Source organism: Sebastes umbrosus, chromosome 5 (assembly GCF_015220745.1).
Source record: "Sebastes umbrosus isolate fSebUmb1 chromosome 5, fSebUmb1.pri, whole genome shotgun sequence".
Lineage (NCBI taxonomy): Eukaryota > Metazoa > Chordata > Actinopteri > Perciformes > Sebastidae > Sebastes > Sebastes umbrosus.
In genome coordinates this window covers 22519371-22532223 of record NC_051273.1, presented here as the reverse complement: position 1 = coordinate 22532223, position 12853 = coordinate 22519371, and the positions used below count along the sequence as shown (strand labels likewise).

The 12853-nt window shown below is 37.8% G+C and overlaps 2 protein-coding genes across 7 annotated transcripts in view; one reads left to right on the top strand and one right to left on the bottom strand.

The window, feature by feature from the left end:
- The first annotated feature begins 521 nt into the window (after positions 1-521).
- On the top strand, positions 522-4781 carry LOC119488204 (ras-related protein Rab-11B). The gene is made up of 5 exons (XM_037769636.1): positions 522-677; positions 3069-3264; positions 3374-3567; positions 3656-3736; positions 4027-4781. The coding sequence occupies exons 1-5, from the start codon at positions 638-640 to the stop codon at positions 4170-4172; spliced, it is 657 nt and encodes a 218-aa protein (XP_037625564.1). The 5' UTR covers positions 522-637; the 3' UTR covers positions 4173-4781.
- Positions 4782-10277: 5496 nt separating this feature from the next.
- The window catches only part of march2 (membrane-associated ring finger (C3HC4) 2), a 33768-nt gene continuing 31192 nt past the window's right edge, over positions 10278-12853 (bottom strand). For 5 of the 6 annotated variants that reach the window (XM_037769300.1, XM_037769302.1, XM_037769303.1 and 2 more), the window contains 4 exons: positions 12510-12811; positions 11690-11894; positions 11065-11274; positions 10278-10791 (listed from right to left, as the gene is read on the bottom strand). In XM_037769300.1, coding sequence (XP_037625228.1) covers positions 10633-10791; positions 11065-11274; positions 11690-11894; positions 12510-12691 — 756 coding nt within the window. In that variant the 5' untranslated portion in view covers positions 12692-12811 and the 3' untranslated portion in view covers positions 10278-10632. The remainder of the gene's footprint in view (positions 10792-11064; positions 11275-11689; positions 11895-12509; positions 12812-12853) is intronic. The other variant, XM_037769304.1, reaches the window with a different exon arrangement.

Sequence of the window (12853 nt, the reverse complement as noted above, 5' to 3'; positions counted from 1 at the left end):
CATTTCGGTTCCTTCTCTTATTTTCGTGAAATAAGAGAAGAAAGTTTCCAAACGAGCCTCGATAATGTTTCCGGTTTGAAAGCTGGGAGCAGCAGCCAACGGCGGGAAAGCATTCGTCCAATCAGGTGGGGACAGCCTTGTGTCTAGGACGGCACACCAAGCGTCCAATGTTGGGAAGTGTTGCGTACCCTCGCGATAAAAAACGCTCCTGTGGACACGTACCAGGAGAGGAGGAGAGAAAGAGTGTGGTGTGCGAATGCAGACAAAATGAATGGCAGTCAGAAACAAAGCAACATGTAAAATTACAATATTTTGGAAATTATAAGGTTCAGTATAATTATATTGAACAATTTAAGTGATATATGTGCACACATACTAATCAAAGGTCAAAACTGCGCTACATTTGGCTGAATTATAAAAGGCAGAAGTGGTAAAAATGAAGAGCCGTTTGGGAGCCGGCTCTTCTTGGTGAGCTGAGCCAAATGATCCGGCTCACTAAAAAGAGCCGGACTTCCCATCACGACTCTCTCCATCTCGGCTCAGCAGCAGCAGCCTGGTTGTTTAGCTAGTTAGCTTTAGAGGAGGAATACTATCTGTCATCACCGCCTCAATCTCTGCGAGGTGATCTCATCCAACCATGGGGAACAGAGACGACGAGTACGACTTCTTGTTCAAAGGCAAGCTGAGCTGAAACTACTCCTATATATATAACATTATGTGATGTTGTTTAGTGAAGGAAACAGCTAAAGGTTAGCATCATGCTAACTGTGTCACTTTAACATCAGCTGCTGCTGGCAGCTAGCTGCTAACTGTAGCTTAGCATGTTTTCACATTTATAATTAACCTCGTGTTTTACTTCTACCTAAGATGTTTTACTGCTTCTATCTGTTGTAAATGATTTGTTTTGCTTCATGGATTTGACAGAGTGAGGTTATCCCTGCTAGCTGGTCCAAAGGGTGGAGCTATTTACTATAACAATAACTAAACTTCATGTCATGGAAGAGAAGTTGTCTTTAGGTATATAAACACTCACATCCCCTATGTTCTTAAGACTGTCTCATGTAATTAGATGCGTTCAAGTGAAAGGTAAACAGGAGCTCCCTTTGTGGTGTGAACTTGTCGCCTGAGGGAGGACTCTTTGATGTCACTGTTAAATACCTGCTTCAGGTGTGCACATTCTTTCCCATCCACCACCTTGGGAGTGATGGCTAACCTCCATACCAAGCAATTATAGATTTGACCTGACTGAGTCACTAGTAACATGGTTCTTTTACACATTGGAGTTTAGTTTCAACATGTTGCTCTCTGACCTCATTTTTTTTTGTTGTAAACAAATGTAGCTATGAAATCAATAAACATATGATGTTATGCATACATGTAATACTCTCCCTGGTTAGACGAGAACCTGAGAACTGTCCTGTGGAAGACAGAACCTGCCAAAAATATATCAAAAATAAATGCAAAAATAAATAAATAAATAAACAAAAAAATAAATGCAACAAATAAATGAATAAAAATAATATGTAAGAGCTCTCCCTGATTAGACGAGAACCTGAGAACTGTTCTATTGAAGACAGAACCTACCAAAATAAAAAATAAATGCATAAATAAAAAAATGTAAAGAGTAAAAATAAATGAAAAACATCCAATAAATAAATAAAAAAATAAAAATAAATGCAAATAACAAATACAAAAATAATTAAATAAATTAAAAATAAATGCAGAAATAAATACACACATTTAAGAATTAATAAAAATAAATAAATGAAAGGGAAAATTAAACAGAAGAGTAAATAAATAAGGGAATTGATACAAAGATAAAGAAGCAAATTTAAACAAAAATATCAATTTATGTCACATGGCTACGTTTAGGGCTGACCCGAATGCTTCAAAGCTTTGACCGTTGCCATGGTAATCGACCTCCAAATCGATATTCGAATGCTTCATTCTTTTTTGTTAAATATAAGTATGTAATAATAAAGTATAAATCTCAAAATAGCCCATGAAATCAGGTATAATCCCACAACATTATTCATAATAAACATTGATTATTAGTTATTCTCAGACGGATATCGCTGTTTGTTGTGTGTAGAGGTGCGTGTGTATGTACAGTAGTGCGTCCGTGGCACTGAAACGGGGGAGATGGAGACGGAAGAACATTGCGCTGTACCACACCGCAATGAAGCTTTGAATACCTTCAAATATTTCTCATCAAAGCTTCGAAGCCAAAACAAAAATGGTATTCGGGACAGCCCTTAGCTACATTCATTTTTAATATTATTTTTTGCTACATTTAATGACATTTATGTAGTTATGATTTTTATTCATTTTGATTTTGACAGGTTCTGTCCTCCATACTGTCCCTTTCAGCTTGCAGAGGTCACTAACTATCAGATAGACCAGTTAATATGAAGGGACAAGGAACCTGCTTTAAGATGAAGATTCACAAGCAAGCTTTAGTGACATAGTGCTGTAGTTAACAGGAGAGAGTGGTTTACAAGATTTAGATACTTAAGGAGTTTACTGAAGAGGAAACAGAAACTCATAGACTTTATCACATCTATCTAGTGAGTAAAGTATTAAAGTACAGTTAAAAAAAGAGGCCCAGGCCGGTGTGGCAGCTGTAAACTGATTTGATATAGTGATGACTCGTTGCAAAATACACAGGAACAGAGGCCTTGAGAAACTGTTGAGTCAGTTTTCCCATAGAGCAGGTTTTTTGTCAGCTTCTTCCTGCATGACTCCCAGCAGGTCAAAGTCTGTTTTCTCAGTACAAAAAGGAAAAGCAGCAAAACTAAGTCAGCACTTTCGCTTTGCCTGAAAATGGCCATAATTGAATGATAACCTGACGCTAGTGCAACCTTTTAATGATAGTTGTTTTGTACAGTTTGTACCTATTAGCATTCATGTTTATAATTCTTTAGTTGGAAATGATGGTGTGGCACATTTCTCAGTTAATGTGCATTGTCATTTATAAATTAAGACTACTGCAGTAGCAGTAGGTGTGGCAGTTTGACGTTAAGCTGGGTACAGTGAAATGTTGTCACGCCCAATTGTTTTGTTTACAGTCGTACTAATCGGAGACTCTGGCGTGGGGAAGAGTAACCTGCTCTCCCGTTTCACAAGAAATGAGTTCAACCTGGAGAGCAAGAGCACCATTGGGGTGGAGTTCGCCACCCGCAGCATCCAGGTGGACGGCAAGACGATAAAGGCTCAAATTTGGGATACAGCAGGACAGGAACGCTACAGAGCAATCACCTCAGCGTGAGTGTTTTTCTCTTTGTGTAAACTAATCATGTATATTGATGTAAATATTGCACTGGATATAAAGATGGTATAGTTGTTGTATTCATCTAGTTTATGCTGTCACCAGGTATTACCGGGGTGCAGTTGGAGCTCTCCTGGTTTACGACATCGCCAAGCACCTGACATACGAGAACATTGAACGCTGGCTGAAGGAGCTGAGGGACCACGCTGACAACAACATCGTCATCATGCAGGTTGGAAACAAGAGCGACCTCCGCCACCTCAGGGCGGTGCCCACTGATGAGGCTCGAGCCTTCGCAGGTAAATCACCAAGCGCTGTGGCAATAAAGCAACAGTCTTATAATCTAGATCTAATCTAATCTGTATCTTTCTTCTCCTCCCACATTAGAAAAGAACACTCTCTCATTTATTGAGACATCAGCATTGGACTCCACAAATGTAGAAGAAGCATTCAAGAACATTTTAACAGGTAGGAAGAGCAAGACTCAGTGCTGTATCTCATGTGTCAAGGATTCATTTGACATTTAATTAATTGGTGAAAACATCTGTCACTCTCTGAAAATTAGATATTTTAAGCTGCACAGTTAACTTAATGTTTTACCCTTTTGATATGGGACTGCACAGTTTTATTTTCCTACAAATGGGGATATACAAACACCAGTGCCATCGCTCATATACAGATAAATTAAACCATTTGTGAAGAGTTTAAAGAAATCCAGAGCATCATTGTGTTTTTCTTTCTGGAATGTCCCTCTGCAGAAATCTACCGCATCGTGTCACAGAAGCAGATAGCGGACAGATCTGCACATGATGAGTCTCCGGGCAACAATGTAGTGGACATAAGTGTCCCCCCAACCACTGACGGGCAGAAGGGCAACAAACTCCAGTGCTGCCAGAGCCTGTGACACTAAACCCCATAACACTCCGCCTCCACCTCTCCACATCCACCTCGACATCACATCGCCTGTGCACTTTTTGTTCCCGTTGCTCTGCTCACGGCCAACTCCCTCGTCACTCTATCCTTTTTATCTTTCTTTCTACCTATCATTCTGTTTTTATATAGGACTTTTGAATTCACTAGTGCTCTTCTCTTCTGCCATGAAAGAAATCTTCAAGAAGCCTTTATGTCACTTGGTCAGTCGAGTTGTTCATGGAGCCAATGTGAAGGTTCCTGCAATGCAGGAACAGGGCAGTCGTTGCTGTCTTAATGAACCCTGTGAATTTGTTAAGTTGTTTGAACTGAAACTGTCGTGTACAGGTAGGATGTGAAATACATTTCAATGGTTACCACTAGATGGTGCTGTGTAAATAAACTACAGGCAGTTACTCCAACCTGGTGAAGCAGTATTATGCGTTTGACAGCGTGGTTCCTCTAACTTCTTACATCAGATAAGTTATCATGCCAAAATCCTCATTATGTATTTATCGAAGAACATTTGGCTTCAGTTGTCATTGTTTTACTTTAAATTTAAAAAACTGTATGAATTTAGAATAAAATTCTTGACAAAAGGAAAGTGTTGAACGGATGTGTTTTTACTGAAAATTGTGTTTTCTCTGATTTTTAAAAAGAGAACAGTCTTGTTTCATCAAGTTGCTGCAAAGTATCCAAATACATTTACTCAAGTACTGTACCTGAGTTCAACTAGTATTTTACTGAAGGGCACCTATTGTATAGCAGTTTATATTTCTACTAAAACATTTCAGAGAGAAATATTGTACTTGTCACTCCACTACATTTATCTGACAGCTATAGTTACTAGTAACTTTTCAGAACAAGATTTTACCTGATATCAGTTCAATTGTTTCGGACTAAACTACGCAATATTATTTAATGTGTCTAACTACAACCTGGAGCTGCAAATATGTGAAGCTTGCATTGTGCTGCACTCAGCCCTGATAAAAAAAGACATAGTATAGTATGTCATAAAGTAATATAGTATGACAATAAGTCATAAAAAAGTCAGTGTAATATGTCGAAAGATTTCATGAAAAACATCATAGTAAAGTCTTTTCAAAGATTTTGTGAAAGTCATATAATATGTTGAATAATTTCATGGCAAAAAAGTCATAGTATAGTATGTCGAAAAATTTAACGAAAAAATAGTCATAGTTTAGTATGTCTAAAAATTAATTTAAAAAGTCATAGTATAGTATGTCGAAAATTTAATGAAGAAAACTCATAGTATAGTATGTCGAAAAATTTCACAAAAAAATCACAGTATAGTATGTTGAAACCTTTTATGAAAAAAAGTCATAGTATAGTTTATCGAAATATTTCACGAAAAAAGTCATAGTATAATATGTCGAACATTTTCATGGAAAAAAAGTCATAGTATTGTTTGTCTAAATTTCATGGAAAAAAAAGTCATAGTATAGTATGTCGAAAACTTTCATTTAAAAAGTCATAGTATAGTATGTCGAAAATTTAGTGAAAAAAAGTCATATTGTTTGTCTAAATATTTCATGGGAAAAAAAAGTCATAGTATAGTATGTAGAAAAATTTAGTGAAAAAAAAGTCATGGTATAGTATGTCGAAAATTTCATGGATAAAAAAAAGTCATTGTATAGTATGTTGAAAATTTAGTGAAAAAAAGTCATTGTATTGTTTGTCTAAATATTTCGTGGAAAAAAAAGTCATAGTAGTATGTCGAAAGTTTTCATTTAAAAAGTCATAGTATAGTATGTTGGAAAATACCATTAAAAAAATTCATAATAGTATGTCGAAAGATTATGTTAAAAAAGTCATAGTAGTATGTCGGAAAAAAAAGGTCATAGTATAATGTTAAAAAAAAGAAGTCATATAGTATGTCAAAAAAGTCAGAGTATGTAAAAGTTTTAAAAAAAGGTTGTAGTATAGTATGCTGGAAAAAGTAAAAAAAAAAGGCATAGTATATTGAAAAATGCCATGAAAGAAGAATGTTTATCTGGAACACGACTAATTCCAGTGGCAATATCAGGGTACCAATAAATAACAAATTTTGCTCACTAATTTTCACTTACATTCAAACATTTTTAGTATTTTATTTTTATCAGAGACGGACTGTTTGTTCACCAGCATATGGAATATTTTGAACTAGTGTTTTTTTTATAACTAAGCTGCTTATATATTTTCCAAATGCAGTAGCGAGTTTCCAGGGAAGCAAAACTTGACATCAGCAGTTGTTTTTCATCAGGATTAATGGCTACATTTATACAGCTGGGGTCAAAAACAGACTTATAGTAATGACATCTCATCCTTTCTAGACTAAGAGGATTATCTGTAAACAGCCATATCATAGCCTCTATACTGACATGTTGAACTAGAACATATACATGTCTTCTTCACATGAGCAGAGAACAGACAGTGAATATCATCAACACAACCATCATTTATCATCATGTTTTATTTGCTTTGCAAATAATTCTTGGCTGATTGCAGGTACCAGTATTTTGGTGAAGACAACTTTCTTTTTTTTTCACAGCACACCATAAACATTGTAGTATTTAAAAATGTGAATACTTAAGAATTGCAACATAAATTACAAATGATACATATCAACATACCCACGCTTTCGAAAAAAAATAAAGTTTACAAAAATGTTAAGACAACATAACACAACGGAAGAAACATTAACATTTACAAAGAAAACAATGATTTAAAATTCCTTTCTGGATTTGAATTGTGAAGCTATATAAAGTAAAGTATTACCTTATAATTAACTGCAATACACTCAAAAACTCTTTGGAGATATGAGGATCTGCGGGGAGTCAAAGACGGAGCAGTGTTGCATACTTTGTACTACAAACTTCCAATAACAAATACAGTTGTTTGTTGACTGCACCTCCGCTTTTTACATTTCTTCAAATCAGTTTCCCAACAGATCCCAATACTTAGAGTAAAGCCTCGTTCATGACAAACAGTAAACACATGGATGATCAAATGACTCATAAGCTTATAAGGTCCCCCCGGGTGCATCGCAGGATTTAATCCTTTGTTCGGAGATTAGTTAAAAACACAAACAAATGAACCGGGGCAGTATGTGGGACAACCCACCAGGAGCTAAAAGTGCATTATGTCGTACAGTATGTCGAAAAAAGTCAGTCATAGTATAGTATGTCCAAAAAAAAAGGTCATGGTATAGTATGTGGAAAAATATGAAAAAGTCATTATAGTATGTCGGAAAAATTAAAAAAAATAAAGTCAAAGTTTAGTATGTCGAAAAAAGGGGAAGAAAAATTTAAAAAAGTCATAGTATAGTATGTCAGAAAATATCTTTAAAAAAGTTATAGCATAGTATGTCGAAAAATAAAAAAAAAAAATCACAGCACAGTTTGTCGAAAAAAGTAAAAAAAAAAAGTTATAGTATGTCTAAGAAAACAAACAAAACAAAGTCATCGTATAGTATGTCGAATCAAACAAACGATTACCTGGGGCAGTATGTGGGACTTCCCACCAGGAACTAAAAGTGTAATGTTGGTGTAAACAAAAGGCCAGAGCAAGGAAATAATGTTTATGCTCATTGCTCACTGGTTCCTGGTAATGCCACACTGTCAGCAGTCATACAGATATAAAGTTGGTTGCTCAACACGACACTATGGTGTCAGTTTCCCACCAAACGGCACTACGGAGATGCACCCTGTTCTCCTACGACTACTGTTTTACAACAACCCCAGGGAGCCACTGAACTTGTAGAGTCATTTCAGATCACAAGGTTTCTGTAGCATGAAAATGTAACATATTGTTTGGTCAAGCCTGATTGTTACAAAGTAAATATATATGTATTTTTAATTAAAAAGCATTAATAAAACAATTGTGCATAATATCCAGACTTTTGGCCTCTGCACACCGTAGGTGATGTACTGCATGTGTTTACAATGTGTCAATACTGAATGCAAAATTGACTTTAACAACTAGGGAAAAGTTAACGAAAAGCACATAGGAAGAACAAATCATGATCAGTATGTTAATCAGCATTAATAAGTACAATAATCAAAAATTATGATCACTCCTTAATAAAAATTAGGACTCAAAGTTAACGCGATTATAACGCAAATTAGTTTTAATGCCACTAATTTCTTTAACGCAAATCGACCTTTCAGCGGTTGTAGCGGTGTCTCAGTTTTAAAGCTAGAGTTAAGATACTGCTTGTCGGGAAGGAGGTTAAATAACGCTCCAAACTTGCGCTCAATTTTTGGTGAGGAAAAACTGGCATGGCCATTTTCAAAAGGTTCCCTTGACCTCTGACCTCAAGATATCTGAATAAAATGGCTTCTGTGTGTACCCACGAGTCTCCCCTTTACAGACACCCACTTTATGATAATCCCATGAAGTTTTGGGTAAGTCAGTCAAGTTTGAACTGATAAAAAATGTGATTAATTATGGACAATCATGAGATTAATTGCGATTAAATATTTTAATCGATTGACAGCCCTAATAAATATATAAATGTAATTTCACTGAATAGAGAAAAGCCAATAATTGTGATCTTGGAACTAAAGTTTACTCATAAAATGAATAATCAGTCTAGCTTTAGACAAATTTTAATCTTGCCTCATTGCTTTCAATGCTAAGGTTTCTTTTATTGCACCCCACAGAACTGCACAGTTATAAATGAAACACAAATAGTAGGATTGTGCAGTATAACCATCGGCTTTGACACCTGCATCACTCCAAAGAGGACAACAGTGTTGCGTTCTTAAAACCCTGTTGGTTTTAACAACGGACCACAGTGTGTTCACGTCAATTTAACCTGCTTTCCATAACCTAAATTAAATGATAAACTATGTTCAAAACTGCACCATGTTATGACACGGAAATCGGGAAACCAGGCAGACACTGTGGTTTGTGTTTTCTGACAGCCGCTATAAGTGACTTGATTATAAACTGCACCAAACTATATACACACCAGAGAGAGAGAGAAGCAAATTTTCTCTACTCACCCAAACAATCAACACAGGCCCAAAAAAGTCTGCTCAGTAACATCAAAACATGGTGAGGGCAAGTTTGCACTCCAAAAAAAACATCGATATCCATCAAATGGATTTAGAAAAGCACGTAAGCATCGAGTGGCTTCCTTGAAAAAAAGGACAAAACAAAGCTAAAATCAGATTAAGCCTTAGTGGTGCTTGCATAATGTACCCACCCCCATCATCAGATCAGAGACAATTCAATGATAAATGCTCGCAGGAAGTTTGTGTTTCCCTGACTCTTTGTGTGATTATTATGGAAACTACACATATACAGCGATGTGTATAGTTTTAAAAAAATAAACAGAAGGAAATAGCAGTAATTAAGTACTTTAACAGGCAGGCAAAAAGATGCTTTTGTACACTGCATCAGCCACCCAACAACACTTTTCTATCGATCTATACAAGACCTGCTGGCTAAGTGCTGATAATACAAGAACCTCTATGAGGACACTGTTGAGTTTAGTGGTTTAAGAAATGTTTTTTTTTTTAAACCACAAAACAATTTTACAATACACTTAACACTACAAAATAAAAAAAAATATCCCCCAAAAAGTATTAACAGTGCTTACATGCATAACTGTGCATGTTTGCAGAGGTCTCTTCATGTACTTTTGATGAAGACCTCGATGTCCACAGTGTTTTATTGCACAATCTCTGCTTTACTAATGCTGTGCTGCAATCCATTCTTGGATGAAATGTAAAAACAGATGTGTGATAAAAAAAAGCAAAAAAAACTTGAAAGAAGTCCAACAAGCTTGTGCGAAAATTAAAGTTTCATCTCAGACAGCATAATGGCATCTGGATTGTGAATAAATCAATAATCTTCTTTTTCCTTTACAGATTAATATGGGATAATTTCTTGAAAGAGCTCCTCAACGGGCGACGTTGTGCAGAGACTGCAAGGCCTATACAGGTAAGGACATGCCCAGATATGACATGTATCTAGCAGTTTACTCACTTTCATCTTTGCAGCACAACAATGAACAGAAGCTGCTACACTCAGCAGCCATCTATAGACCATCAGTGTGTTGTTGAAACCAAGCAGAACAATAATTATAACATTTCACAGTCCACTAAACAAGTTAGTTTGGTCATTTTTTATTCTAGGTTCATTGTTATTTAAAGTTATCATCGTATCCATGATGAGACTGTTCCGTGTCTCTGTAAATGTCTCTGCACATCTCCACGTGCTGTTCCGTTCCTCTGTGCCTTTGCATAAGCTTGGTCAACACCCAGACTCCATTTGAATGTGCTCATCAGACCGATTTCTTTTTAGAAAGTAATGTGAATTTAAGTACTGACGGGGCAAAGATGTTTTTGTTTGTAAAAAGCAACCACAAGTGCTTCTTTAAAGGCTAGCTGGTATTCAACAATCAGCCCCCTGCATATAAAAGACACCATTATCACCATTTGGTCTCATACTATACTCTCATTGGCAGACTTCTTCATCAGTTTGGTCGAGAGCAAGGAATGCTGGGAAGAGTTTGACTCCTTGGCTTCAGGAATGAGCAGACGTACTTTCTGGTTTGTTCTTCTCCACTCAGAGTACAGCTGACAGTGGTAGCGGAAAGATACCTGCACAGACAACCAGGTAAGAGATCAATTATATACATGAACTTTTAGCTGGTAGAGAGAGAGAGAGAGATATAGATAGGGTAGAGAGAGAGTTGTAGAAAGAGAGGGAAGGAGGTAGAGGTATAGATAGGGTGGAGAGGGAGAGGGAGGTAGAGAGAGGGAGGTAGAGAGGTAGGGAGAGAAAGAGGGGGAGGTAGAAAGAGGTAGAGAGGCAATTTTAAATGTGCATTCCAGTAGTGCTACAGTCTAACATGTGTGTGGATTAATTGTTACCAGGGTCCAGAGGACGTAGATGGTGAAGAGGGCGATGGTGAGGGCGATGAGGCCGATGGCCTGCAGCCAGCTGCTCAGCTGAAGATGGTCCTGAGCGCCCCGCAGGCACAGCCAGCCGGAAATGGCTGCCAGAGGCGTGATAAACAGGAAGCACACCATGTCACAGAACAGCGTCCTCTTCTCATTACGAGGGCCGGGGTCTCGCAGCCACTGTGGAAGAAGAAGAGGGAGATTATATACGAGAGAGGGAGAGGTAGATAGACAAATGGAAGAGAGATATTAAGTCAATCAAGAATGGAAAGCAAGCAGAAAGATGAGAAAGAAAATATATCTTCATGGTGCATTCAGGTATAGTAGTACCTTCCTGCCATCAAGTTGATCTTCTTTTTGTTGTTTAAAAGTTTGTTCTCAGTTGACTGGTGAAATGTTGTTGCTATTGCATATTAAATAAATTATTTAAATTTGACGATATGGCCTCAGTGTGGTACATTCCAAAAAATCATACTTAATACCGTGTAGCCTCTCTATTTAAACAAGAATTTTCATTCACAAACAGCAGCCCGACCCAAGAGGAATAAAAAAGACGAGCAGAAAGATTGATGCAGACAAAGCAAAGGGCATTGACCTTTGTTACCTCTGTGAGAGGCCTCGGTCGGCGCTCGATGCTGAACTCGGTGTGGCAGAGCTCACAGTAGCTGGTGTTGGAAGAGGAGAGCCACTTCTCCAGGCAGCTCTTGTGCACCGTGCCCAGGGTGCCTGTGCAGTCGCACGGAGACAAGAGACACTCACTGCTGCCTCCTTCGTGGCAAATACGGCAGATAGGACCATCACTGAGGTGAAAATAAAATACATTACAAAAAAGAACTGTTAGACTAAAATGCAATGACACTCAACTGTGGACCAGCTCAGAATAAATAGATGCATTTAAAGGCTCTGCGTTCTTTTACGTTTTTTGTTAATTGGAAACTCCCACTTAGCTGTTAGAAGAAGAAGAAAAAAAGCAGTGACGTAGGTTACCAAAGTAAGCTAATCATGAAGCTATGCTAAGTTTGGATATAACTGAAATGGTTAGCTGGATTTTTTGAAGTGGAGTTGTATGTATACTCCTGTTCTGCTAGGCAAAATTATTATTTTTGCGAATGGAGTCTGGTGGCTTTGAAGAGAGCGATAGAATGGCTCAAGCTCACCGTCGGAAAGGGCTGTCTGGTAGCGAGTGTACGGGAGCAGCAGAAAAAGTGTACTTCACAAATACAATTCAATAAATACATATATGATATAAGCACTAGGCCTTTTCACAGAAGACTTTTTGATATGTCACTGTAGGAAAAATAATAATAAAATGAACGATGGCTCCACTGTGGTGTGCTTGTCCTGCATATTTCTGTTAATGTAAATTCACCCCAGAGGACTTCTTCCCTGACATCATGAGTGTGAGTAGGTCTTACCTTTGTGTGCTCATGGGTTTGAGCACAGAGGAGAGCAATCGTCCGTCTATGGCGGTGACCTGGGTGACGTAGAGCGCCTGACATCCGTCACCACCCGCTTCCTCCACGCTCTTCCACACGCCAGGGCTGCTCGCGCAGTCACACAGAGAGCCAGGCAGGTGGCAACAACCCCCCGTCGTCATGGTTACGGTGGCCAAACACTGGCCGTATAGATGGTGAGGGCGTAAAGGTCAAAGGCGAAGGTTGACTTGGAGAGCAGGAAGCACAAACTCTGCTCGCCACAGGTTGGGAATGGTTCGATTCTAAAAGCAGAAACGGAGAAAGATTGAGAATTAATGGCTTTA

What these genes read in the sequence shown, in the direction of transcription:
- LOC119488204 (XM_037769636.1), top strand. Translation starts at nt 638, where the DNA reads ATGGGGAACAGAGACGACGAGTACGACTTCTTGTTCAAAG. An exon ending in GTACGACTTCTTGTTCAAAG is followed by an intron (nt 678 to 3,068) that starts GCAAGCTGAGCT and finishes TTTTGTTTACAG; the next exon opens with TCGTACTAATCGGAGACTCT. An exon ending in TACAGAGCAATCACCTCAGC is followed by an intron (nt 3,265 to 3,373) that starts GTGAGTGTTTTT and finishes TGCTGTCACCAG; the next exon opens with GTATTACCGGGGTGCAGTTG.